Source organism: Canis aureus, chromosome 9, assembly GCF_053574225.1.
Source record: "Canis aureus isolate CA01 chromosome 9, VMU_Caureus_v.1.0, whole genome shotgun sequence".
NCBI classification, from domain to species: Eukaryota; Metazoa; Chordata; class Mammalia; order Carnivora; family Canidae; genus Canis; species Canis aureus.
The window spans coordinates 13,267,911-13,294,288 of NC_135619.1; the positions used below are offsets into that span (position 1 = coordinate 13,267,911).

The 26,378-nt window shown below is 35.6% G+C and overlaps 1 protein-coding gene across 6 annotated transcripts in view; it reads left to right on the top strand.

Annotated features, from left to right (window-relative positions):
* The window catches only part of SCFD1 (sec1 family domain containing 1), a 106,645-nt gene that overhangs the window by 28,112 nt on the left and 52,155 nt on the right, over positions 1–26,378 (top strand). For all 6 annotated transcript variants that reach the window (XM_077908896.1, XM_077908893.1, XM_077908895.1 and 3 more), the window contains 4 exons: positions 8,344–8,483; positions 11,493–11,583; positions 12,130–12,203; positions 12,902–12,983. In XM_077908896.1, the coding sequence (XP_077765022.1) occupies positions 8,344–8,483; positions 11,493–11,583; positions 12,130–12,203; positions 12,902–12,983 (387 nt within the window). The remainder of the gene's footprint in view (positions 1–8,343; positions 8,484–11,492; positions 11,584–12,129; positions 12,204–12,901; positions 12,984–26,378) is intronic.

The following is a 26,378-nucleotide window of genomic DNA, read 5'->3' on the forward strand; positions in this document are numbered from 1 at the left end:
ATATATTTTTAAATCAGATTTCAGGATTACTAATGAAAATTGGCAGTTCTACACCCTTTTGTATTCTGGAGTCCTGTGTCATTTTAGACTCAAGAATGAGTGTCAATGAAATAGTAGGCAACTCTGATTCATTTGAGAGGACAAGAAGAATTGAAGGGGCTACTGAATTAAACCCTGAGTAATGGAACATGGAAGCTAGTTTTAGGAGGTCAAGTAAGAGTCTGAGGAAGAATTCAGCCAGTACTGGAGAGCCTGCTGTCTGACCAAACATCTTAGACCCTGGTTTTAGCAATAAAGCAATGAAAATATTAATTTCTTCCTGGAGCTTACATTATGATAGGGGAGACAGACAATAACTAAAATAAAATATATGACATTTTCGAAGGTGGAAAATACTCTGGAGGAAAATAATGCAGGTAATGGTGAATAGGATTGTATTTAAAATAGGAAGACCTCACTGAAAAAAGACATTGAGGAAAGGACTAAAGGAGGTAAGGTAGTGAATTACAGAGCTAAATGGGAGAGAGAACAGCATTCTAGGCAGAAAGATGCTTAATAGATTTAAAAGATAGCAAAAGAGCCAAGATGGCCAGAGCAAAGTAAGGCAAGGGGAATATAGCAGGAGACGAAGTTAAATAGGCTATGGGAAGCAGTATAGCATAGGACATATAGGATATTATAAGGATACTGACTTCCAGTTTGAGGGAAATGGGGAGCCAATGCAGTTTTGAGTAAAGGAGTGACATCTGATACACATTTTAAGAGTATCACTCTCGCTGCACTGTTGAAAACAGACTTCTTGAGAGGCATAGGTTGAGTCAAGAGACCAATAGGAGGCTGTTGCAATTATCTTAGCAGGATGGTGGCTTACAACAGGATGGAAATGATGAGAGTTGTGATAATCTATGAAATGCAGAGCATAGGATTCATTGATGAATTGAATGTGAAACTAAGAGAAAGAAAGGAGTCAAAGATGAGTCCAGAGTTTTGGCCTTTGCAAATGGACAGACGTCATTTATTGAGATAGAGACATAGAAGGAGAAATTTTGAGGGGAAGGTCAGATGTTGAGTATTAAACATGTTAAATGTGAGATGCCTATTAAAATATTCAAGTAGATATCAGATAGATAGATGATAGATAGATAGATAGATAGATAGATAGATAGATAGATAGATAGATAGATGATAGATAGATAGGTGTATGTATGTATGTATGTATGTATAAATGAGTCTGGAGTTCAGGAAATACACCTGGTCTCAACACATAAATTTAGGAGTAGTCCATTTATAGATGGTATTTAAAGCCAAGAGATAAAATGAGATCACCAAGGGGATGAATATAGATAGAGAAGAGATCCAAGAACTGAACTCTGAGGCATTTCAACATTTAGAAGTTGGGGTGATGAGTAGGAACTAACAATATAATGTAGAAAGAAGCAGCCAGTAGTGAGATATGAGAACTAGATCTGTGTTGGTTTTGTAAGCCAGTGAATTAACTGTTCTCAGAGAAAATGTAGGAATTAGATTGAACAAATCGGAGGACTGAGAAGTCACCAATGCATGTGGCAACATCAAGGTTTTTAGTAACTTTGGTAAGAGCAGCTTTCATAGTATAAGGACAGAACACAGAATTGGATTTAAGAGAGATTGAAAGGAGACAGAGAATATAGGCAAACTCTAGAAGAGTTTTTGCTGTCTAGGACAGTTGAGAAAAGTGGTAATTGCTGGAGGGGAATGTGAGGTCGAGAAATTCTTAAATGAGAGAAATTATATCATGTTTGTGTATCAGTGGGAATGATCAAAAGAAAAAGTTGATGCAGGCAATGAGATTGTGTAAATCTGTAGGAGGTATTAATGATCAGGATCACTATAGACCAGGATTTCTCAACCTTGGCATTGACATTTTGGGCCCAATAATGTTTTTGTTGTGCAGGGCTGTCCTGTGCATTGTGGGATGTTTAGCAGCATCTTTGGTCTCTACCCTCTATCTAGATGCCAGTAGCACTGTCTCAGTTGTGACAATCAAAATGTCTTCACACATTGCCAAAGATACCCAGTCTATGAAGAGGGGCAAAATTGCCTGAGTGAAAACTGCTATTAATATAGGCTGATGACAGGAGTTTCAAAGCTTGAGTTATTTTAGGGAAGAAGACAAGTTAGAGCCTGGAAGTAGGAAGGAAGGCAGCTATCTTAAATCCTGGGTCCAGCCAATTGGAGTTCAATTATTATAGCAAGAAAGTACGGTGGAAGTTTAGATGTTCAGAATAGGAGATTTTGCTGTTGACTGAATAGGAGTTCTAAAGGGTAATGACAGATGAGTTTTAGGAATTTGTTAATAAGAGATGGGATTTAAAGGAGGTGGTATAGGGAGTCATATAAAGATGGCATGATGAGATGGTTTTCATAATCTCAAATTAGTTTTGGTTGATGGGGTTCTAGCTTTTGGGTGGGAATGAGGGATGAGACAAATCAGGAGTCATCTCTTCACTTCTGGTTATATGTGGAGGCTGTGTAGAGCATTGAGGTACTTTGATCTTTCTAATTCCTTTTCTAATGAAATTATTTGATGCTTTAAGCACTGGAGGTAAGATATTTATATAAGTAGTTGCACCACGAAGGAATATGCTCTTATTCCCCATTTGTTGGAAGAAAAATTTGAGAAACATAGCTTAGGGCAGAGATTTCCCCAAACCAGAAAAGGCTAATACTTTGATGTCTTCACTATTCCAAAGTGAAATGAGAATACTAAGGGCTATGAAATTAGGTTTTTTTGAACGACTTTTTAACTAATTGTGTGTGTGTGCTTTTTGTGAGATACATAAGTTACTGATTTTTTATTTCATATTCTTTAGTGTTAAAATAATCCTCTTAGAAATACAAGGTTAGGGTGCCTGGGTGGCTCAGTTGGTTAATCATTCAACTCTTGGTTTCAGCTCAGGTCATGATGACAGGGTCAAGAGATCAAGCCCCGAGGTGAGCTCAGTGCTTAGTACCAAGTCTGCTGCTCTCCCCCTGTCCCTCCGATCAGGCTCTCTCTGAAATAAATATAAATAAATCTTTTAAATAAATAAAACTACAAGGTGGTAAAAATAAGTGGTAGGGTTTTTTTGGTTCTGCTCTTCACAGAATTAAAAATTGGCAACCATATGTCTCCAAAAATGTAGCTCAATAAATATTTTTTAAGTGCCTGCTCTATACCAGACTGGGATACCTGGTGAACGAAGCAGATGTTAATCCCTGTTGCATGGAGGTTAGACTAGTGTTGGTTTTATAAATAATAAATAAATAATAATAAGTTTTTGTTATAAATAATAGAGCAATGCACATCTCTAGCTAACTTTCATAGGCTAGGTTCTTAGCTTTAGGCAATCTTTTCACAGCATTATTATCAGAATATTTAGGTCTTATAAAAATAGTCTCTTTAAAGAGAGTAGTCAAGAAAAACTACACAATCTATATTGACTTATTCCTGTTCATTAATTTCATTTTTTAATTTTAAAAAATTTTAAATTAAGTATATTCCAGAATACTTAACAGTGTTATAGTTTCAGGTGTACAATATAGTGACTTAACAATACTGTATATTACTCAGTGCTTATCAAGATAAGTGTACTCTTAATTCCCTTCACCTATTTAAACCATTGTCTCACTCACCTCAGCTCTAGTAACCATCTCTTTGTTCTATATAGTTAAGAATCTCTTTTGGTATGTCTCATTTTTTCCTTTGTTCGTTTGTTTTGTTTCTTGAATTCCATGTATGGGTGGAATCATATGGTATTTGTCTTTTCCTGACTGACGTATTTTGCTCAGTATTGCACTCTCTAGATCTATCCGTATTGTTGCAAATGGCAAGATTTCAATCTTTTATATGCCTGAATAATGTTCTGTTATATATATATATATTATATATATATATATATATGCCACATCTTTATCCATTCATCTATATATTTTTTAAAGGTTTATTTCAGAGAGAGCGAGAGTGTGCACGCACATGTGTGCACAAGCAGGAGGAGGAGCAAAGGGAGAGACAGAATTTCAAGCAGTCTCCTAGCTCAGTGGAGAGCCCACTGCAGGGCTCAATCCCATGACTCCGAAATAAGGACCTGAGCTGAGATCAGGAGTCAGATGTTGAACTGACTGAACCACCCAGGCACCCATATCCATTCATTGGACAGTTGGGCTGCTTTTATCATTTGACTACTGTAAATAATGCTGCAATAAACATAGGGGTATATATATCCTTTCAAATTAGTGTTTTCATATTCTTTGGGTAAATATAAATACCCTGTAGCATAATTACTGGATCATATAGTAATTCCTGTTAATTTTAATGTAGTTTCTAGATGTGGAAAAACTATAACTGGGATATCATAAATTGTTATCATGTCATTTTTTTTGTTGTTAAAACTGCTACTTTTGAAGTTGGTTTAGTTTTTTAAATTCTTAATAATTATACCCTTTATCTCCACAAGATGGAGTAAAAGTTCTAGATAGGAAATGTTAACTTGTAATTGGAGCTTGCTTTTTATACTAAATAACTTTGCCTGAAAATCTTGAATGCTGATAGTATTTATATTTTAGATTATGGAAGCAACTGAAAATTCATATAGCTTCCCTGTGTGCTGGGAAAGATTCTTGTCATTTAATGTGAGAAATACATTCTTCTGGTGAAAAACTTGGCAGTGCCATTTTCCTTTTACTGGGATATAAGAAGCAGAACTGATAATTAGAAAGTCATGACTCCTTTTATTATACCTTGGTTATGGGAGGGGTGGTTTTGATTGTTCATCTGCCATGGGTAGTTACCATTAGCAAAGGGATGGGCATTATTTCATCTGAGTATCTTGTTCTTTAGTTAGACTTGGTTTTTCATATCTTAGGTATCCTTTTTGTGTGTTTGGTTCTCTGCTACTGACTCTTATTATTTGAAACATTAAATCACAATTTATATTAATATATAAAAGTGGTTTTTTGCCACTTAAGATGAAAAAAGGAAGTGGTTTCCAAATACATATTTTTAAAAGGTTATTAGAAAAGCATTTTAAGAAGCACTCATTTTTTTTAAAAGGTATATGACTGCAGTATAATGGATTTAGTTCAGAGTTTCATGTTTGAAGATGGATGCTTTGTTGATTCTGTAGTCTTTACAAAACCTCTTGGATAGCACTATGTTGCTCTAGTTTCAGGCATTTGCTTTAAAGTCAAAAGTGTAATGTAAACTTAGTCACTTAAATCAAAGTTGTTCATGAAAAGTTCCTACTAAAGGTGTGTATGTAGACTATGTAAAATTCAAAAAAAAAAATCCTTGATTTCATTCATTTATTTAAAAATGGTATTGTTTCAGTATTTCCGTATTCATTGCTGTATGTATTATTTGGTACTTACTAATCTGTAAATTAACCTGTAAATATTGTAATCACAGTATTTCTTATTTATTGTCCAATGTGGATGGGCAAGGAGGACTTATCATAGTCACTCCCAAAGTAAGGGTAATGAGATCCCATCTCAACATGTGCTTTCACAATCACTATGCCAAGAGGCAAACAATTGTGGGTTATGTTTTAAATCCTGTTTCAGTGTCACGAATAAAGTTTTAAGACTTTTATTAGGGAATATTTCATATAAAAACACACCCATACAATACTATAATGAACCCCCATGTGCATCACTCCGTTTCCCAGGCAATATGCATCTTATCCTGGGCATTATATGATCTAAGCATAAATATTTCAGCATTTATCTAAACAGCAACAACAACAAAAAAGTACTGTAATTTTATTATCATAACAACAAAATTAACAATTATTCTTTGGTAATATCTATTGTTATCTCTATATTCAGCATTTCCTAATTGTTTCAAAGACACATCTATACAGTTGGTTTGTTCAAATAGAGATCCAAACAGTATCCATACATTGCATTGGTTGATATATCTTTAAGCTTTCAGTTTACAACAGTTCCTCTTTCTACTCCTTTTTTATTGCCATTTTTTAGTTGAAGGAATTGGATTGGTTTTCTAAAGAATTTCCTTCATTTCTACATTTGGTTGATTGTATTCTTGTGAGAGACAATTTGACATGGTTCTCTATCCTCAGTATTTTCTATAAACTGATCTAGAGACTTAATTGGATTTGGCTCAGTTCTTTACCAAAATATACTTTGCTTTTTTTCCATGTGAATATAAATCTTTGCTATAAATGGTTGTCACCTATATCACCCAAACGTAATTTTCTCATTAGCTCTATTTGGGTTGACTGGTCTGCTTTAACTTGTAAAAGGAGACTAAGACTACTGAAGACTTATCCATGTTTTTAGCACTTCTCAGTGGGATTTACTTGTATCTTATGATTTGGGACACCATTGTCTAGTCTCTAAGTCAAGAAAGAAAGTATGAGTATTAGTAAGAACAGGTTAGACTCTATCATGTTAAAACTAATTCTGTTGTCTTTTATTTGTCTATAAAATGTTCACTTTCTTTAACATGGCTAAGTACAGCACAGAATGTTCTAATTTCCCAGTTTTCAAGACTAAAATTTTCCTTATTTGCCTGGCTGTTATGCAAACAATGGAAGTGTTCTTTCCACTTTAATGTTATTTCTCAAAATTCTTACCATTTTTTATTCCTTTATCATTTTGTATTTTCTTTTAAGTGTTTCATCAGTACTTCAGTAATAGTGTGCTCTTATTTTTCAACCAGTAGTTTTGTTAATGTTACTTGTATTTTGAATGAGCTGTATCATCACCATGAAATAGTACTTTACTAGAAATTCTGGTTAATAAGGCTCAACTACTTAACTACCAGTATCTTTTTTTTTGTTAATTTTTAAAGCAAGATTTCTCATATTTAGCTGTTAATATCTATTGTGTTTCCTTCCTATTTGAGTGAGCTGTTGTACAAACTAAGGTTACAGTATGGGGATGGGAAAGTAAGAAGAATTAAGTAAGGTTACTGATGTATGTATCCTATGATGATACGAAGAGTCAGGAAAAACATAGTATTAACAGGCTGAAATATAACATTATATACTCTTTGTCAACTTCTTCATCAACTATGGCGATTGGACATCTGTGTATTTCACACTCATGTTTTGTGTCATAAGAGAAAATAGCAAGGAAATAAACACAGTAGTTTTAAAGGATAAGTTGCAGGGTATGTATGGTCTAATGTACTAGACTCAGTATTGTTGACCTAGTTTCATCAAAAGGAGATTAAGTTCTATTAAGTACACTTAATCTGCTAGGTCCTAGAAGTTTAATTATTAGTTAAAAATTAATAATATAGCCATATTTTGTCTTTAGCTCACTATTCTTCAGAGTAGAGTTGAACCATAAAATGCTATTACATGAGGAAACCCCCCAGGTCTACGGCAAGAAGGAAGGATTAAAAAAATACTTTTATTCTGGTTTTTGTGTGTTTGTTTTCTGAGAAAGGGCAAAAAAATCAAGCCTCACATGAATAAAATTAGTTCTAGGCAGAAAAGCTTATAATGCTCCGACTACCTCTTAGAAATTATATAAAAGGGAGTGCTATTATTATTGTAGCTTCTATTGTAATTTTTTTTAAATGCAAACCATCAGTTAACAGATCAGAATGTTAAGACTCCCTAAGAGTTTTAAAATTATATTTAAGGGGTACATGGGTGTTTCAGTAAGTGTCCGACTCTTGATTTTGGGTCAGGTCATGATCTCAGGTTGTCAGATCGAGTCCTGCATTGGGCTCCACACTCAGTGGAGATCCTCTTTCTTCCCCTCCTTCTCCCCTTGCCCTCTTCTGTTTCTTTCTCTCTCTCTCTCCCTCTCTAAAAAAATTAAAAATAAAAATACTATATTTATGATTATGTTTGTTACTGGAACCTGGTAAACATCAAAAGGCCTGGTTAAATAAATGGATATGTCTAAATGTTGGACTACTGTATAACTATGATAAAGATGAAGTAGATGTACATATACAGGTAGAGAAAGAGCTCTAAAATACATTATTGAAAAAAAGTACAAAAATACATAATGTAATCCAGTTCTTTAAAGTAAAATTAAAAGGATATGTGTATGCTGGCACTTGCAAAAATATTTTTCTAGAAGGATACACAAGAACGTTAACATGATTTTTATATATTTTTTGAAGTTTTAATCATTTGCATCTACTACTTTAATTAAAATACATAAATATTAAAAGTACATTTGTGTGTGATGAAACATTGGAAGGAGGTCTTTAAATTTCAGATGTATATTTTGTCCTTAGAATTATTAGAAAGGGCAGTAAGAATCTGTGTTATTTTCCTTGTTGTAGGAAATATTATCATTCTTGAAATCTTACTTTAAAAAAAGATTACTTTTTCTTAGGATTTCCACTTAAACAGAGTTAATTTGGAAGAATCTTCAGGAGTAGAAAATTCTCCAGCTGGTGCTAGACCAAAAAGAAAAAACAAAAAATCTTATGATTTAACTCCAGTTGATAAATTTTGGCAGAAGCATAAAGGAAGGTAAGTAAGAAAAACATCAGTAAGTGAAAGATTCACCCCTTATAGGGAAATGAAGATGACATCTGACTTAATGAAATTGATGAAGTAAATAAAAAAGATCATGGTGGTTCATCCACACAATGAGTAGGGGCTATAATTAAATAGTCCATAGGGATATATCTATTTCTCCCTGATTCCTAGGTTGTTTCTTGTTGGTTGTTTTTTGGGACCACTTCTCTTTTCAGTAAACTCATACTATATGATTTTGTAGATTTTAGAGATAGTCTTTCTAAATTTTTTTGCTGTCCCCATTGACCCTCTACAAAACCATTTCTGCCTTTCACTAAAATAGATATTTGTGATAGAGAAACATTGAAATGTAATCTTCCCTCTCTGTTCCATGTTTGCCTTCATACAAACCCAGTTTTAGATATCTGTGGAGAGAGAATACCTAATCCTGAAAAACATTTATTTAAAGTACATTAGAAATACTAATTTGTTGTGTGATTTTTTTATAGGCAGATATATAGATCCCATGTATTGCTATGTCCCTTAAAGTTTAGCATACTTCATGGGCTCAGTAATTGTTTAAAAAAAAAAAAAAAAAACGTGATCTAGTGGTCATTATGGCTAAACAAACCATTCTGAACAAGCCGGAAAAAATCATTCTTAGAAAAAGAATGCTGCTCATCAGCAATTATGGAAATACAATGTTATTTATTATTATAATTTTGAGTATTTCAGGTATTACTGTACCTATGTATGTGACCAAGTCCTTGATAGGGCTGTTCTTTTTGGCCTCATTTATGTTTAAAGAGAAGTAAGATATAGACGTGATTCAACCAGCTGGGTTTTTTGTGTGTTTTGTCGGTTTTTTTATAACTATTTTTTTTTAACATTGGAAAGTCACATTGCTTATAACAAGGAATTTTATTTTCTCTGTAGAGAAAAATTATTTTCCTCTTTCTGACTGGCAATTTGGGTACTGTTGTAATTTGTTTTTTTTTTTTTTTTTTTTTTTTTTAATTTTATTTATTCATGAGAGACATAGTGAGAAAGAGAGAGAGAGAGGCAGAGGGAGAAGCAGGCTCCATGCAGGGAGCCTGACGTGGGACTTGATCCGGGATCCCCAGGATCACACCCTGGGCTGAAGGCAGGCGCTAAACCGCTGAGCCACCCAGGCTGCCCCTGTAATTTGTTTTAAATAATTTTCTCCTTGGAATTTCATAGTCTATGCTCTTTTACATAATGGCAAAGTACAAGAAGTTACATTTACATTATTTATAGAGGATGCAGTATATTTTAAAATTAATTTTAAGATTTAGATTTTCTAATAGTAAAAAGCTTTATAAAAGTCTTCATTCAAATCTGGAAGATATGAACTTTTTAATGTGTATATTTAGGAACAATCTAAAAAGTCAGTTGAATATTAAAGACTTTAATTTTTTGTTTGTAAGTAAGAATAGCCCTGAATAACTCTCACTCACATATCGTACTACAATATTCTAGAACTATAGTAATAGTAATGTGGGCACAAAGACACTGGCAGATAGTTAGAGTAAAACAAGTAACTTAAACCTCTCTGAACTTCAGTTTCCTCATCGGTAAAATTTAGGGATGATAATTCTACCTCTTGCCCTATTTCAGAAGGTTGTGATGAAGATGAAGTGAAATAATATAACAAAGTAACTTTCCCAAAGTCATCCGGTTATCATCGTTAAAAGCAAGAATAAATCCCAATTTTAGAAGATCCCAAAAGGCTCTGGTCCTAATTAATAATAGTGTGTACCTCACCAAGACAGTGGTTAGATTATATATGAGAACAGAGACACATTCTTAGCATTGTGTTTGGCATACAGTAAATACTCCGTAAATATAAGCAGTTATTGTCTGTTAGCCCTGAGACCTGAAGATACTGGAGATTTCAGGAACATCTGGTTCAACCAGCACGTTTCAATAGGTTCAGTGCTCTGTTCTGCCAGCATAGGGGCTGCGGAAGCTGAGGTTTGTGCCTGTGGTGGTTATGTAAAACTGGACCATGTTCCTCAAAATCCTCTCAGGGATTCTGTCATTTCTCTCAGTCTCTACTGGATAGTATGTGCTGTCATTAATCAAGTGTTATCAAGTCTCAGGGCAAGGATTTCTTTTTAATTGCTGGTCCTGTTCTCTCAGTCTCTACTGGATAGTATGTGCTGTCATTAATCAAGTGTTATCAAGTCTCAGGGCAAGGGTTTCTGTTTAATTGCTGCTCAGACAGGACCTCAGGACCTTTCATTTCTTAAAGGAAGAAAAGCTTCTGGCCTCTACAGCTATAAATGAAAAATACTTATGTTAGGAACCCTTTTATGGTCAATGTACATTTATTTAGAATTATTCAAGATTAGTGCCCTGTGAAATTTTTTCTACCAAAGCTATCAGTGTTTGCAGATCACTTGTGTCTGAAGTCTATGGAAATTACTGCTAAACCACACTTGCCTGGAGGAAGACATCAGGCGTTAGACCAACAAAAGTGGCCTATATTCTACTTTTACTATAAGATATTAAGCTTACAGAATTAAAAGATTTTTCTCACAATTACTTGCATGAAATATTTTTTAAATGCCATCTTTGTAATTATATGAACCATGTGACAGTCGTATTAATTTGGGTAGTAATATTTAATTGATGTTTCATATACCATGCCTTCTCTTTTTTGTTTTTCAGTCACTTTAATATTTTACTTTTTTTCTAACAGTGTATAGGTAAAGAAAAATGTGATATGGTTAATGAAAATAATAGAAATAAATTTAAATTTGCTTAGTTGTATAAGAATTACATGCATTTTAAAGAAATAGTATTTATAAGTAGATATCCAAGGATATGTATATTTTTTATGCTAAATATGCTGTGTCATATATTAAATATATTCCAATCCAGATAGGTACATTTACAATAAAAATAAATCCTCATTGGATGTTTTTCAGAATTCACACAAAAATCAATATTTTAATATCATACTCACAGTTCCTCTTGTTTTCAATACTATTTCAGTCCATTCCCAGAAGTTGCAGAATCAGTTCAGCAAGAACTGGAATCTTACAGAGCACAGGAAGATGAGGTTAAACGACTTAAGAGCATTATGGTAAGATTCCGTTTGCTTTCTTAGATCTACAGGGAAGCAGAAGAATATCTGGAGAGAAAAAGCTTTACTTTGTTTTCTCATGAAAATTTGAAACCATTCGTTGCTTTAATAACAAAAGTATTCTCAACTTAGATAAAAGATCTTTTTTAAAAAGAAACCTAAAGAGCACAACTTAAAAAAAAATTCTGAATTTATAATCTGAAAAAAATAGATAATGTGGCTTTATTTTAGAGATATCTTTTCCAGTGCTGCTCATTCTACTACACTTTGACCTAACCTCAGAGTTCAGCTCTACTATTTATTACTACATGAGCTGTGGCAAGTCTCTGGACCTATTTCTTTATCTGAAAATACCTGCTGGTCCATCATCATCCAACTTACTAGACTGGTGGTGACCAGAACTTTTCTGTAACTGTCAAAAATGGATAGGCTCGTTCCTTACAGGAAAAAGATTTGTTACTCTGGGTGACCTAAATCTTAGTGTTTATCAGTGATCTTAGGAGTATATTGATTTTTATGCTTCTGAGATCTTTTTTCCCTCCTCAGGGACTAGAAGGGGAAGATGAAGGAGCCATAAGTATGCTTTCTGACAATACTGCTAAGCTAACATCAGCAGTTAGGTAAGTAAGCAATATATGCTCTTTAAGCCTTTATTGATTATTGATAAGATTTATTTTGAACGTTAAAAACTTGGCTAAAGTTTTTAATAATAAGAAATAGTAGGTAATAGTATAGACCTTAAAAAAAAAAAAAACTAAACTGTTTTTAACTTGTTCAAACTGAGTTAAATTACCTTCATACAGCAGATCATTTACTTCTTTAACTAGTTAAAATTGTATAATGGGGATATATTTACCAAGAAGATAGTATTGGTGGTAATAATACAAGTTATTATTTATTTTATCATTGCTATTATTTTATTAACTAAAGGTTAAGCACAATTTCTTTCTGATACTTATGAAATGCTATCAAGGAGAGAAGAAATGTGTTTTAGATATATAAGTAAAATCATATTTCCATTAATCTGATTATGTTCTGAACCTCCAGATTTTGGAATCAGAAAGTGAAATGGTGGAATAATGATATTTAAGAGACAGATTACTTTAAAACAAGAAGCATTTAACCTGTATTAAAGTAGTGAATACTGTATAGAGTAAAACCTAGAGGTTAAATTCGGTTGACAGTTTAATTTGTCATCTTGTAACTTTTTTACTGTTCTAAGTTTCCTCAGAGGAAACACTCAGCTGTGTTTTATTAAGGTCTGTGTCATTTTCTTAGAAAATTTAATGGTTAATTTTCAATTTTTTGGTACTTGTAGTTCTTTGCCAGAACTCCTTGAAAAAAAAAGACTTATTGATCTCCATACAAATGTTGCCACTGCTGTTTTAGAACATATAAAGGTAAATTTAACCCCCTCCCTACAGTATTTATGTATTCTACTTATGTAGGGTTTTATACTTAAGATGATTTCATATTCATTCTCTCGTTGAGGCCTCAATATAACATTATGAAATATAATTACCAAAGGCAACATTATTATCTTCATTTTTTGCAAATGAGAAAGCTTAAGAATCCAGAAAGAATAATGGTTTGCCAAGGTCACATGTTCAGTAAATAGAAGTTATAATCTCTGGTATTTCTATTATATTGCTTATTATTGCCTCAATAACTATCTCTGCATTTACTACTCTGTTAACAGTAGACTTGTGTCTAACAAACCATCAGGAATATAGATTTAGACACTCCTTTTACTATAGTACTATCTAAAATATCCATTAACTCTTAGTTTTTAGATGAGTCTTTTAGCATTAAAGCTTCCATCTCCTGTTGTACTGTGATTTTGAAAAAAATAGGTTGTATTTTCTATATGTTGTTATCATAGTTCTATTATCTTATTACTTTGTTCATAATAAGTCACCTTGACTTAATTAATCCTTCAGTATTCTACTGTCACTTATTCTCTGGACATGGAGCTGAATTTCAGTGACAGATTGACCATACACTAGGACATCATTATTACCGACCCCTACTTTCCATGTGATATGTTACATTTCAAAAAGCAATGTGAAAAAGTTAAATATGCTTGTTCCAAATTCAAGGATGTTGATAACAGCTTGGATTTATGGAAAGGGGACTTAAACATGTTTTTCTTTTTTAATGATCTAAAGAGCTATAGAGAATAAGAAGGAGCCAGTACAAATGGATAATAGACATTGTGCAGCATGGAATTTAAACATGCATAATTTCTTTTGTTCCACTTCTCAGTATTGATTGATATTTGCTATTTTCATGTACCTACAGGAATAGATAATTGTGCTGTTTATAGATGACTCTGCTGATGATATTTTCCCTTCCATATGTAGCATCTTTATAAAATTGGAAAAGGCTGCTCAGGTCTGTAAACACCTGAGGTCACTGTCTCCTGTGGACATAATGTATATAACCAGGTGAAATACAACAGAGAGCTATACTGAGAATTTCCTTCAGTAGGAAAGACAGGCTTTGCTTACAAGGTGAAGAATGAATCTAATATAAAAAGTTTTTAAAAATTTATTGCATCAAGACAAAATATAAGTTCTAGTTTATATCTGTTAAACTGTAATTATATACTGAGGAACTTATGATCCATTAAACATTTTTCGAGTACTTGCTGTGTGCCAGGCAGGGTGCTAGGTGCTACATGCAAATAAATAGACAAGAAGTAAAAACAAATTCTAAGCTATGATAGTTAATAGTCCTATATGGGCTTGAAGATTTAAGCTGTTCTATGGATTTTCTGTGACTTTAGGGTTTTTTGCTTATGTATTTCATTAGTAAAGTTTATTGATTCTTATATTTTATTTTCTGACCCCAGGTCTCATAGTTCTAAAACCAGGAAAATGCCAAGCTCAGCTCCTACCACCAAACCTGACTTGTGTAACCCAAAGTAACTATTATTGTACCTATAGAAAGCACACAGTTTCATCCTATTCATAAAACTTCACAAAATTATCTTGCTACAGACTTATATGAATATACTCTAGGTCAGAGCTTATGGTGTGAAAAAATTCTACCTAAAGTAATTGATTTATTCAGTCATGTTTATTCAGTCATGTTTATTTTGTGTTGTGCTAGGCCCTGGAAGTTTTGTGCGAAATAAGACAAGTTCTCTATTCTCTTGGAGCTAATATTGTAGTAACAATAAACAAAGTACCCAAATTAGAAACCAAGATAATTTCAGTCATTTAGGTGATGTGAAAACAAAAAACAGGGTGATATGAGGTGATGGAGAGCAGCTGAGAGGGCTACTCTAAGTGGTTAGGAATAGGTAGTTAGAGAAATCACCTTTAATGTGATGTTTGAGATGAGACCTAAATCACAAGGAGCGACTTAATAAAAATCTCAGGGCCAGGCATTCCATCAGAGGAACTAAAAAGTGCAAAGGCCTTAAGACAAGAAACAAGGTTGGTATGTTTAAGTATGTAAAAGAAGACTAATAGTGATTATGGTGAGGAGGGGAAAAGTGATAGACTATGGGATCAAGAGAAATAGCAACTTAAATATGATGGGAAGTCATTGGAGATTAGTGACATCTGATTTACGTTTTAAATGGATAATTGAGGAGTGTGAGTGATGGCTGAGTTCTGGACATAAGTGTGGTGTTGAAAGATAGCTATTACTGCTGTTTAGGTGAAAAATGGTGTTTAAAGGCAAAATTTAGTATAAATGCTTCATAATGTTTGTTTGTAATTTTACCCTAATGATTTTATGAGTTTTTCAAAATATTTTGTGGTAATAGAGGCCATCTATCTGACTTTAACATGCTACCATGCATGACACATATATTTCTGCTCTAAGAACTGGTCATTTGGCTCTCTTTATAAAAGAAGTTCAAACTAATTTGGCATTCAGTGTGTTAAGTGACTTTATATAAAAGCTACACATTTTGGGGATAATTTTTTGCTGTAACTCAAGGAAAACACCCTTCAACGGGGTCTGATTTAAAGAAACCATACTATAAAATCACTTGCAGAAGGAAAATGATGTCCTCTACAGGATATACTGTTCCTCACTTAGTCATTCTAAGAAACCCAGTCAACATCAGAACATCTTTAAATATCATTGATTAAGGAGCATATTTATCATAAATATTTACATGTCAGTCTATACTTGTATTTAATAAGCTGCATACTCTTAAGAAACATTCTGATATAAATTCTTTTAGTATAGAAAATTTTAAATGTTTTTATGACAAGTCCTTTGTAATGTTGGCCAACTCTTTTAAGTTATTATTTCTTGTCAGAGTTAGCATATAAATTCTTCTATTCCCATTATTGCTTATTACTGCTAGTTATAAAATTTCTTCTTAAAGTTTTTATAATAATTAAATTTTCAACCTTATAATATTTACTTTTAAGTGGCTTGGTTATTTGTACTATGACTATTCTATGCCACGTACCTCTGGCTATAATGTTAATACTAACATTAAGTACTTTTCTATGTGGTCTCTTGCTCTTTTCACCAGAATTTGTTAACTATTTGAGCCTCACTTCTTTGTAAACTTTTAATCACCTAAGTGGTAAATATTTTTTATTACTATTGGCAAGAATATTATGACTTTTCATGCAGAGATCTTAGAACATTTCTCTGGGTATTCATCCTCATTGCAGTTTTGCAAATTTTTCTTTTGGGAAGTTTAGATCATAGCTGCTTTTTTACATTTCCTTAGATTATTTTCTAAAACAGAGTACTAAAAGGAAGTAATTTCTTTAGAAGTCATGACAGTTATCTGTCAATCAGTATTTTGGTGGAAAGCTAGAAATAGTGCATCAATTTGCAACAACTTTGGCAAATATTATTACCTATATTAATATTCAAGGATTTTAGATTTTAACTTTAGTTTAATAGATTAAAAGAGTGAATTGTTGAATTCTCATTTGTTTTGAGTATTCCATACCTTTTAAATCTCTTCTTTAGCTATTCTTTCATTTCTGACACAAGTATGGCTTTACCACTTGCTGGTTGTTGGGAAATGGCTCCTGGGATGAAGTAATTTTATAGACACAATTTATTTCAGTTCTTGTTACCTCACCTGCATAGTCAAACTGAATTAAGTATTCTTTAGAAGATACCTAAGAAAATGAAAAGACACCTATGTGTAAGTCATAGTAGATGATGGGACGCCTGGGTGGCTCAGCGGTTGGGCATCTGCCTTTGGCTCAGGGCGTGATCTCGTGGTGCCGGGATCAAGTTCTGCATCAGGCTCCCTGCGTGGATCCTGCTTCTCCCTCTGCCTCTGTCTCTGCCTCTCTCTTTCTGTGTTTCTCATGGATGAATAAATAAAATCTTAAAAAAAAAAAAAGTCTTAGTAGATGAGAGAAATAGCAAGATGCGTTCTTTCCCTTAATGCTCCCACCTGAAAGGAAGATCTCTAACATCTGAACACTTCATCTGAATACATCCAGCAAAAAACAAGCTGTTAATAAACTATTATGGATTGAAGCTTCATTGGTGCTGAATTCTCATTTTTGTTTTGCTCCTTCTTGTGGAGAAAGTTCAGGGGTACTGAATTAGAGCTAAAGACATAGATCAAGCAGATGTACTGCCTTAGGTCTATATTCTGAATAAGGCTCAGCCCTTGGTAGCAATGCTGCCTTTTAACTATAGCATCTCCTCTGGGGTACTTATATTTCTTTGGCTCAACTTCTCTTTTCTACGGGAAGATAAGCTTTAAAAATAAAAACTCTCTTTATTGATTTCCACCAGTCAATAGACAAAATTAACCGATGCCTTTTATTCCTTCTATAAAACATAGCAGCTGCTGGCCACATTATGACATGCTAACAACTGGCAGCTAGGATGCCTCACAGATTGAATTTTTTGTTTACCTAAGAGTTATTTATGTTTGATTCCAGTCTATTTATGCCAATTATATGAGAAGAAAGAAGGATTGTTTCTTTAAAACTAGGTTATACACCTTAGATTTACTGAAGATTGTGATTTAACTATTGTTTAAATCAGTACTGGCTAAAAAAGGAAAAACTTAACTAAAAATTGGAAAATCTTGAAAAATACTAAAATTGCTTTGCGGATGTCTAGAAGTTTTTTGGTTCCACTTCAAAGAAACTAAAACTGGAAATTATAGGTGATCCCTTATAGGTGTGCTTTGTGCAGGAAAGAATAAAAAATTCAGTGAAACCTCTGTACTCAAAGAAGAGGTGTTGAACCCACATCAAGATTGACAGACAATTGTATATCAAGATTGACAGACAATTGTATATTTTAGGTCTTAAGTTAAAAGGCAGTATTCAGAATATATGTATATACACACACACAACACATGAGGGGTTTTTTTTTTTTTGTCATTCTTTACAGTAACTGACTTTGATTAACTGGTCACTACTCCCCTATCACATTAGGGAAGAAATTTTACTGTACTAGAAATCAGAACATTTCTTTGGCTGTATTTTAAATTATCTCTCTCTCTCTCTCTCTATATATATATATATATAGATATAGATATAGATATAGATATATATATATATATATATAGATATATATATATATATATATATATCAAGTAAATGTTCATATAACTTTGGTGTCTTTTCAAGGCAGGGGGACAATATATTCTGTAATAGAAAGACCCAGTGGATAAGCTATCATTGTATTTTAACTCTTCTTACCCAAATAAGGTTAGTCACTATCAGAACTTGAAGGGTTTTTTTTTATTATGACCAAAGATAGCTCTCAAATGAGTGGAATATCCTTTAACTTCTCACTATGAATTTCGGGAGTCTTTCCACATCTCAAAAAATAAAAAGTGTGAAATTACCTTTCTCTAGTTCTTTGCTCTCACTTCTCTGCCATCTGCTTTTGCAGTGATGAAGGATTGTCATTGAGACCCAATTATAAAGGTTAAAATCAAAGAAATAAAGACTTCTCAGAACATTTGATAAGAAAATAACCTAATTAAAAGGGCAAAAAGACTTAAACAGAGACTTATCTGAAAAAGATATCTAGATGACAAGTTCAACATCAATAATCAGTAGAAAAATGGAAGCAAAACCACGAGACATCTCTACACGTGTATTTAAAATGTCTAAAAAGGGGTGCCTGGGTGGCTCAATCAGTTAAGCATCTGTCTTCAGCTTGGGTCATGATCCCAGAGTTCTAGGATCAAGCCCCACATCTGGCTCTTAGCTCAGTGGGAAGCCTGCTTCTCCCTGTTTCTCTGCCTGCTGCTCCTCCTACTTGTGTGCTCTTTCTCTCTGTCAAATAAATAGTCTTTTTTTTTTTTAATGTATAAAATTTAAAAATCAATCAATCATGAAATATAAAATGGTATTCCACTTTGGAAAATAGTTTCTTGGTTTCTTAAAATGTCAAACAGAAACCAGTCATTGGTCCAGCCATGCCATTCCTAGGTAGTTACACAAGACAAATGATAGTCTATGTTTATTGTACACATATATTCACAGCAACTTCATTATAATAACCAAAAATTGGAAACAACTCAATGTCCACCAAGAGCTGAATTGTGTAAATAAATCCTAGTATTTCCATAAAATGGAATACTATTTGGCAATAAGAAGGAAGGTATTATTGAAAGAATATGGATGAATCTCAAATACACTGAGTGAAAGAAGCCACATTAAAGAAGAGTACATCATCTATGATTGCATTTACATAAATTTCATAAAAATGCAAGCTAATCTATAGTGACAAAATGCATATCAGTGCTTGCCTGGTAACCTGGAGAAGAGTGTTGGAGGGCCAAAAGGGAGGCATTACAACGAGGAAACTTTACTGGATAATGAATGATAGGTTCACTATCTGGATCGTGTTCATGATTTTATGGGTGTATGTATGTTAAAACTTAATAAATTTTGTATTACATCAGTTATATTGTCAAGTTATACTTCAATAAGATAAAAAAGTAACAAAACAAAAACATTTTTGCCTAAGCCATTGATTGAGAAAGCCAAGATTAATTTTAATAATGTGAGTTTTTTGGCTTCACGTTGAAAGAGACCTAGAGTAGCAAGAAACAGGATATGCTGTGTAATATATGAATAGGTAAGCCCAGGAGAATTTTATAAAAATTTTTCCCTTACAGGAATATACAGAAGAATAAATGCAGAGAGTAGAAGCAAATTGAGATAAGGAGTAAAAGGAGACGACTTGCATTCCTTATTTTTTTTCATAAACTTCTCACATTTTATTTATTTATACCTCACCTAGTTCTACAAAATTTGAGGTAGGTTATGATAACAGTACATGGAACAGCCAAAGAGAATAATTAATGAAAGTCAAAATCAAACATAACCCTTAAAGAACTTCTCTGTCCTCTGGCTCTTGTTTTCCACAGTCATTTGTTTTTTGTTTTTTTTTTAATAAACTAATTTTTTATTGGTGTTCAATTTACCAACATACAGAATAACACCCAGTATTCATCCCGTCAAGTGCCCCCCTCAGTGCCCGTCACCCACTCACCCCCACCCCGCCCTCCTCCCCTTCCACCACCCCTAGTTCGTTTCCCAGAGTTAGGAGTCTTCATGTTCTGTCTCCCTTTCTGATATTTCCCACACATTTCTTCTCCCTTCCCTTATATTCCCTTTCACTATTATTTATATTCCCCAAATGAATGAGAACATACAATGTTTGTCTTTATCCGACTGACTTCACTCAGCATAATACCCTCCAGTTCCATCCACGTTGAAGCAAATGGTGGGTATTTGTCGTTTCTAATGGCTGAAGAATATTCCACTGTATACATGGACCACATCTTCTTGATCCATTCATCTTTCGATGGACACCAAGGCTCCTTCCACAGTTTGGCTATTGTGGCCATTGCTGCTATAAACATTGGGGTGCAGGTGTCCCAGTGTTTCACTGCATCTGTATCTTTGGGGTAAATCCCCAACAGTGCAATTGCCGGGTCGTAGGGCAGGTATATTTTTAACAGTTTGAGGAACCTCCACACAGTTTTCCAGAGTGGCTGCACCAGTTCACATTCCCACCAACAGTGCAAGAGGGTTCCCTTTTCTCTACATCCTCTTCCACATTTGTGGTATCCTGCCTTGTTAATGTTCCCCATTCTCACTGGTGTGAGGTGGTATCTCATTGTGGTTTTGATTTGTATTTCCCTGATGGCAAGTGTTGCAGAGCATTTTCTCATGTGCATGTTGGCCATGTCTATGTCTTCCTCTGTGAGATTTCTCTTCATGTCTTTTGCCCATTTCATGATTGGATTGTTTGTTTCTTTGGTGTTGAGTGTAATAAGTTCTTTATAGATCTTGGAAACTAGCCCTTTATCTGATACGTCGTTTGCAAATATCTTCTCCCATTCTGTAGGTTGTCCTTTAGTTTTGTTGACTGTATCCTTTGCTGTGCAAAAGCTTCTTATCTTGATGAAGTCCCAATAGTTCATTTTTGCTTTTGTTTCTTTTGCCTTTGTGGATGTATCTTGCAAGAAGTTACTGTGGCGGGGTTCAAAAAGGGTGTTGCCTGTGTTCTCCTCTAGGATTTTGATGGAATCTTGTCTCACATTTAGATCTTTCATCCATTTTGAGTTTATCTTTGTGTATGGTGCAAGAGAGTGGTCTAGTTTCATTCTTCTGCATGTGGATGTCTAATTTTCCCAGCACCATTTATTGAAGAGACTGTCTTTTCTTCCAGTGGATAGTCTTTCCTCCTTTGTCGAATATTAGTTGACCATAAAGTTCAGGGTCCACTTCTGGGTTCTCTATTCTGTTCCATTGATCTATGTGTCTGTTTTTGTGCCAGTACCACACTGTCTTGATGACCACAGCTTTGTAGTACAACCTGAAATCTGGCATTGTGATGCCCCCAGCTATGGTTTTCTTTTTTAAAATTCCCCTGGCTATTCGGGGTCTTTTCTGATTCCACACAAATCTTAAGATGATTTGTTCCAACTCTCTGAAGAAAGTCCATGGTATTTTGATAGGGATTGCATTAAACGTGTACATTGCCCTGGGTAACATTGATATTTTCACAATATTAATTCAGCCAATCCATGAGCATGGAATATTTTTCCATCTCTTTGTGTCTTCCTCAATTTCTTTCAGAAGTGTTCTATAGTTTTGAGGGTATAGATCCTTTACGTCTTTGGTTAGGTTTATTCCTAGGTATCTTATGCTTTTGGGTGCAATTGTAAATGGGATTGACTCCTTAATTTTTCTTTCTTCAGTCTCATTGTTAGTGTATAGAAATGACACTGACTTCTGGGCATTGATTTTGTATCCTGCCACGCTACCAAATTGCTGTATGAGTTCTAGCAATCTTGGGGTGGAGACTTTTGGGTTTTCTATGTAGAGTATCATGTCATCGGCGAAGAGGGAGAGTTTGACTTCTTCTTTGCCAATTTGAATGCCTTTAATGTCTTTTTGTTGTCTGATTGCTGAGGCTAGGACTTCTAATACTATGTTGAATAGCAGTGGTGAGAGTGGACATCCCTGTCTTGTTCCTGATCTTAGGGGAAAGGCTCCCAGTGCTTCCCCAATGAGAATGATATTTGCTGTGGGCTTTTCGTAGATGGCTTTTAAGATGTCGAGGAATGTTCCCTCTATCCCTACACTCTGAAGAGTTTTGATCAGAAATGGATGCTGTATTTTGTCAAATGCTTTCTCTGCATCTAATGAGAGGATCATATGGTTCTTGGTTTTTCTCTTGCTGATATGATGAATCACATTGATTGTTTACGAGTGTTGAACCAGCCTTGTGTCCCGGGGATAAATCATACTTGGTCTAGATGAATAATTTTCTTAATGTACTGTTGGATCCTATTGGCCAGTATCTTGTTGAGAATTTTTGCATCCATGTTCATCAGGGATATTGGTCTGTAATTCTCCTTTTTGGTGGGGTCTTTGTCTGGTTTTGGAATTAAGGTGATGCTGGCCTCATAGAACGAATTTGGAAGTACTCCATCTCTTTCTATCTTTCCAAACAGCTTTAGGAGAATAGGTATGGTTTCTTCTTTAAACGTTTGATAGAATTCCCCTGGGAAGCCATCTGGCCCTGGACTCTTGTGTCTCGGGAGGTTTTTTTTGATGACTGCTTCAATTTCCTCCCTGGTTATTGGCCTGTTAAGGTTTTCTATTTCTTCCAGTTACAGTTTGGGTACTTTGTGGCTTTCCAGGAATGCGTCCATTTCTTCTAGATTGCCTAATTTATTGGCGTATAGCTGTTCATAATATGTTTTTAAAATCTTTTGTATTTCCTTGGTGTTGGTAGTGATCTCTCCTTTCTCATAATGATTTTATTAATTTCAGTCTTCTCTCTCTTCTTTTTAATAAGGTTGGCTAATGGTTTATCTATCTTATTAATTCTTTCAAAGAACCAACTCCTGGTTCTGTTGATCTCTTCCACAGTTCTTCTGGTCTCGATTTCGTTGAGTTCTGCTCGAATCTTTATTAACTCTTTTCTTCTGCTGGGTGTAGGATCTATCTGCTGTTTTTTCTCTAGCTCCTTTATGTGTAAGGTTAGCTTTTGTATTTGAGTTCTCTCCAGTTTTTGAATGGATGCTTGTATTGCGATGTATTTCCCCCTTAGGACTGCTTTTGCTGCATCCCAAAGATTTTGAACGGTTGTATCTTCATTCTCATTAGTTTCCATGAATCTTTTTAATTCTTCCTTAATTTCCTGGTTGACCCTTTCGTCTTTTAGCAGGATGGTCCTCAACCTCCACGTGTTTGAGGTCCTTCCAAACTTCTTGTTGTGATTTAGTTCTAATTTCAAGGCATTATGGTCTGAGAATATGCAGGGGACGATCCCAGTCTTTTGGTATCGGTTCAGACCTGATTTGTGACCCAGTATGTGGTCTATTCTGGAGAAAGTTCCATGTGCACTTGAGAAGAATGTGTATTCAGTTGAGTTTGGATGTAAAGTTCTGTAGATATCTGTGAAATCCATCTGGTCCAGTGTATCATTTAAAGCTCTCGTTTCTTTGGAGATGTTGTGCTTAGAAGACCTATTGAGTATACAAAGAGCTAGGTTGAAGTCACCAAGCATAAGTGTATTATTATCCAAGTATTTCTTCACTTTGGTTATTAATTGATTTAAATATTTGACAGCTCCCACATTCGGGGCATATATATTGAGGATTGTTAAGTCCTCTTGTTGGATAGATCCTTTAAGTATGATATAGTGTCCCTCTTCATCTCTCACTACAGTCTTCGGGGTAAATTTTAGTTTATCTGATATAAGGATGGCTACCCCTGCTTTCTTTTGAGGACCATTCGAATGGTAAATGATTCTCCAACCTTTTATTTTCAGGCTGTAGGTGTCCTTCTGTCTAAAATGAGTCTCTTGTAGACAGCAAATAGATGGGTCCTGCTTTTTTATCCAGTCTGAAACCCTGCGCCTTTTGATGGGGTCATTAAGCCCGTTCACGTTCAGAGTCACTATTGACAGATACGAGTTTAGTGTCATCATGATATATATTCAGTCCTTGTTTTGTGGATTGTTCCACTGAACTTCTTCTTAAAGGGGAATTTTAAGAGTCCCCCTTAAAATTTCTTGCAGAGCTGGTTTGGAGGTCACATATTCTTTCAGTTCTGCCTGTCTTGAAAGCTCTTTATCTCTCCTTCCATTTTGAATGAGAGCCTTGCTGGATTAAGTATTCTTGGTTGCATGTTCTTCTCATTTAGGACCCTGAGTATATCCTGCCAGCCCTTTCTGGCCTGCCAGGTATCTGTGGAGAGGTCTGCTGTTACCCTAATACTCCTCCCCATAAAAGTCGGGGATTTCTTGTCTCTTGCTGCTTTAAGGATCTTCTCTTTATCTTTGGAATTTGCAGGCTTCACTATTAAATGTTGAGGTGTTGAACGGTTTTTATTGATTTTAGGGGGGGAATCTCTCTATTTCCTGGATCTGAATGCCTGTTTCCCTTCCCAGATTAGGAAAGTTTTCAGCTAGGATTTGTTCAATACATATTCTGGCCCTCTGGCCCTTTTGGCGCCCTCGGGAACCCCAATTAAACGTAGGTTCTTCTTCCTCAGGCTGTCGTTTTTTTCCCTTAATCTATCTTCATGGTCTTTTAATTGTTTGTCTCTTTTTTCCTCAGTTTCCCTCTTTGCCATCAACTTGTCTTCTATGTCACTCACTCGTTCTTCCACCTCGTTAACCCTCGTCGTTAGGACTTCTAGTTTGGATTGCATCTCATTCAGTTGATTTTTAATTTCTGCCTGATTAGCTCTAAATTCTGCAGTCATGAAGTCTCTTGAGTCCTTTACGCTTTTTTCTAGAGCCACCAGTAGCTGTTTAATAGTGCTTTCTGAATTGGCTTTCTGAATTGACATTGAATTGTAATCCAGATTTTGTAACTCTGTGGAAGAGAGGACTGTTTATGATTCTTTCTTTTGAGGTGAGGTTTTCCTTCTAGTCATTTTGCTCAGTGCAGAGTGGCCAAAAACAAGTTGTATTGGGAAAAGGAGAAAAAGAGAGAAAGAAGGAAAGAAAAAAGAAAAAAAGAAAAAAAGGAAGAAAAAAAGAAAAAAAAGAATATAAAGAGAAAGAAAAAGAGAGAAAGGGAAAAAAAGGGGGGTGGGGGAAGCAAACAAATCAAAAAGCAAAAAAACAAAAAAAAACCACGGGGGAGTATCTTCCGATTCTGTATACTTTAAGTCCCTTGACTTCCCCTGGAACTGGTCCGTCTAGCTGGTCTTCTGGGGGAGGGGCCTGTTGTGCTGATTCTCAGGTGTTAGCACTTGGGGGAGCTGCTCTGCCCCTGCCTGGTGCAGGGCTCAGTGGGGGTTGTTTACCCCGTGAGGCCCCAGGAGGAACAACCGCAGTGGCGGGGCCAGCTCTGCAGCCCTGGAGTCAGCCCCCGCAGTAACCCTCTGCAGCCCTCTGCAGGGCCTGGAGGCTCGGGGCGGGGCCGCTGATCTGCTCAGCTCGGGGCAGGAGAGTCCTCGCTGTCCTGGGCCCTCCCGGCCTCTGCCTGTCCCGGGGGAGGCCGGATCCCGGGCTGTGTCCCGGAGCCCTGTGCTCCGGGGCCTGCGCTGTTGGATTCGCGCTCCCACCCCGCAGCCCCCTCCGCGGAGCCGCCGCCCGAGCCCCCCCGAGCCCCTCCGAGCTGCTCCGGGTGCCGTGCGCGCTGCAGCCCTTAGGGAGCTCGGCACACTCTCCCGGGCGCAGGTGTCTGTTAGTGTCCCCCGGAGCCCGAGGGCATCCCCACCCTCCTGGGTCCTGCTCCAACTCCCTGCGGGCCCCTTTCCGCCCAGGCAGGTTGGTGCAGCTCCTGCTTCTCCAGGACGGGGCTCTCCTGTCCTGGGGACACTCGCCCCGGCCTCAGCCCGGCTCCTCGCGGGGCCCCTCCCCCTTGGAGGCCTTTTGTTTCTTTATTTCTTTTTCCCCGTCTTCCTACCTTGATAGAAGCGCGAACTCTTCTCACTGTAGCATTCCAGGTGTTCTCTCTTTAATTCTCAGGCCGAATTCGTAGATTTTCAGGAAAATTTGAAGGTTTTCTAGGTAATTTGGTGGGGACAGGTGATTTGGGGACCCTACTCTTCTGCCATCTTGCCCCTCCCCTCCTATAGTGATAATTCTTAAATTTGGCTTTGTAGTTTCAGGCAACCAAGATTTTAAAGAGAGAGAGATGTGATTAAGTTGAGGGGGGAGGGGAACTTCTTACCAGAAAAGAGAATTTGTTTTTTATTCTATTTTTAAATTTTTTATTTAAGTAAGCTCTACTTCCACTATGGGGCTTGAACTCATGACCCAGAGATCAAGAGTCACATGCTCCAATGACTTTAGCCAGCCAGGCCCCCATCTTAAATTTTTTTTATTTATTT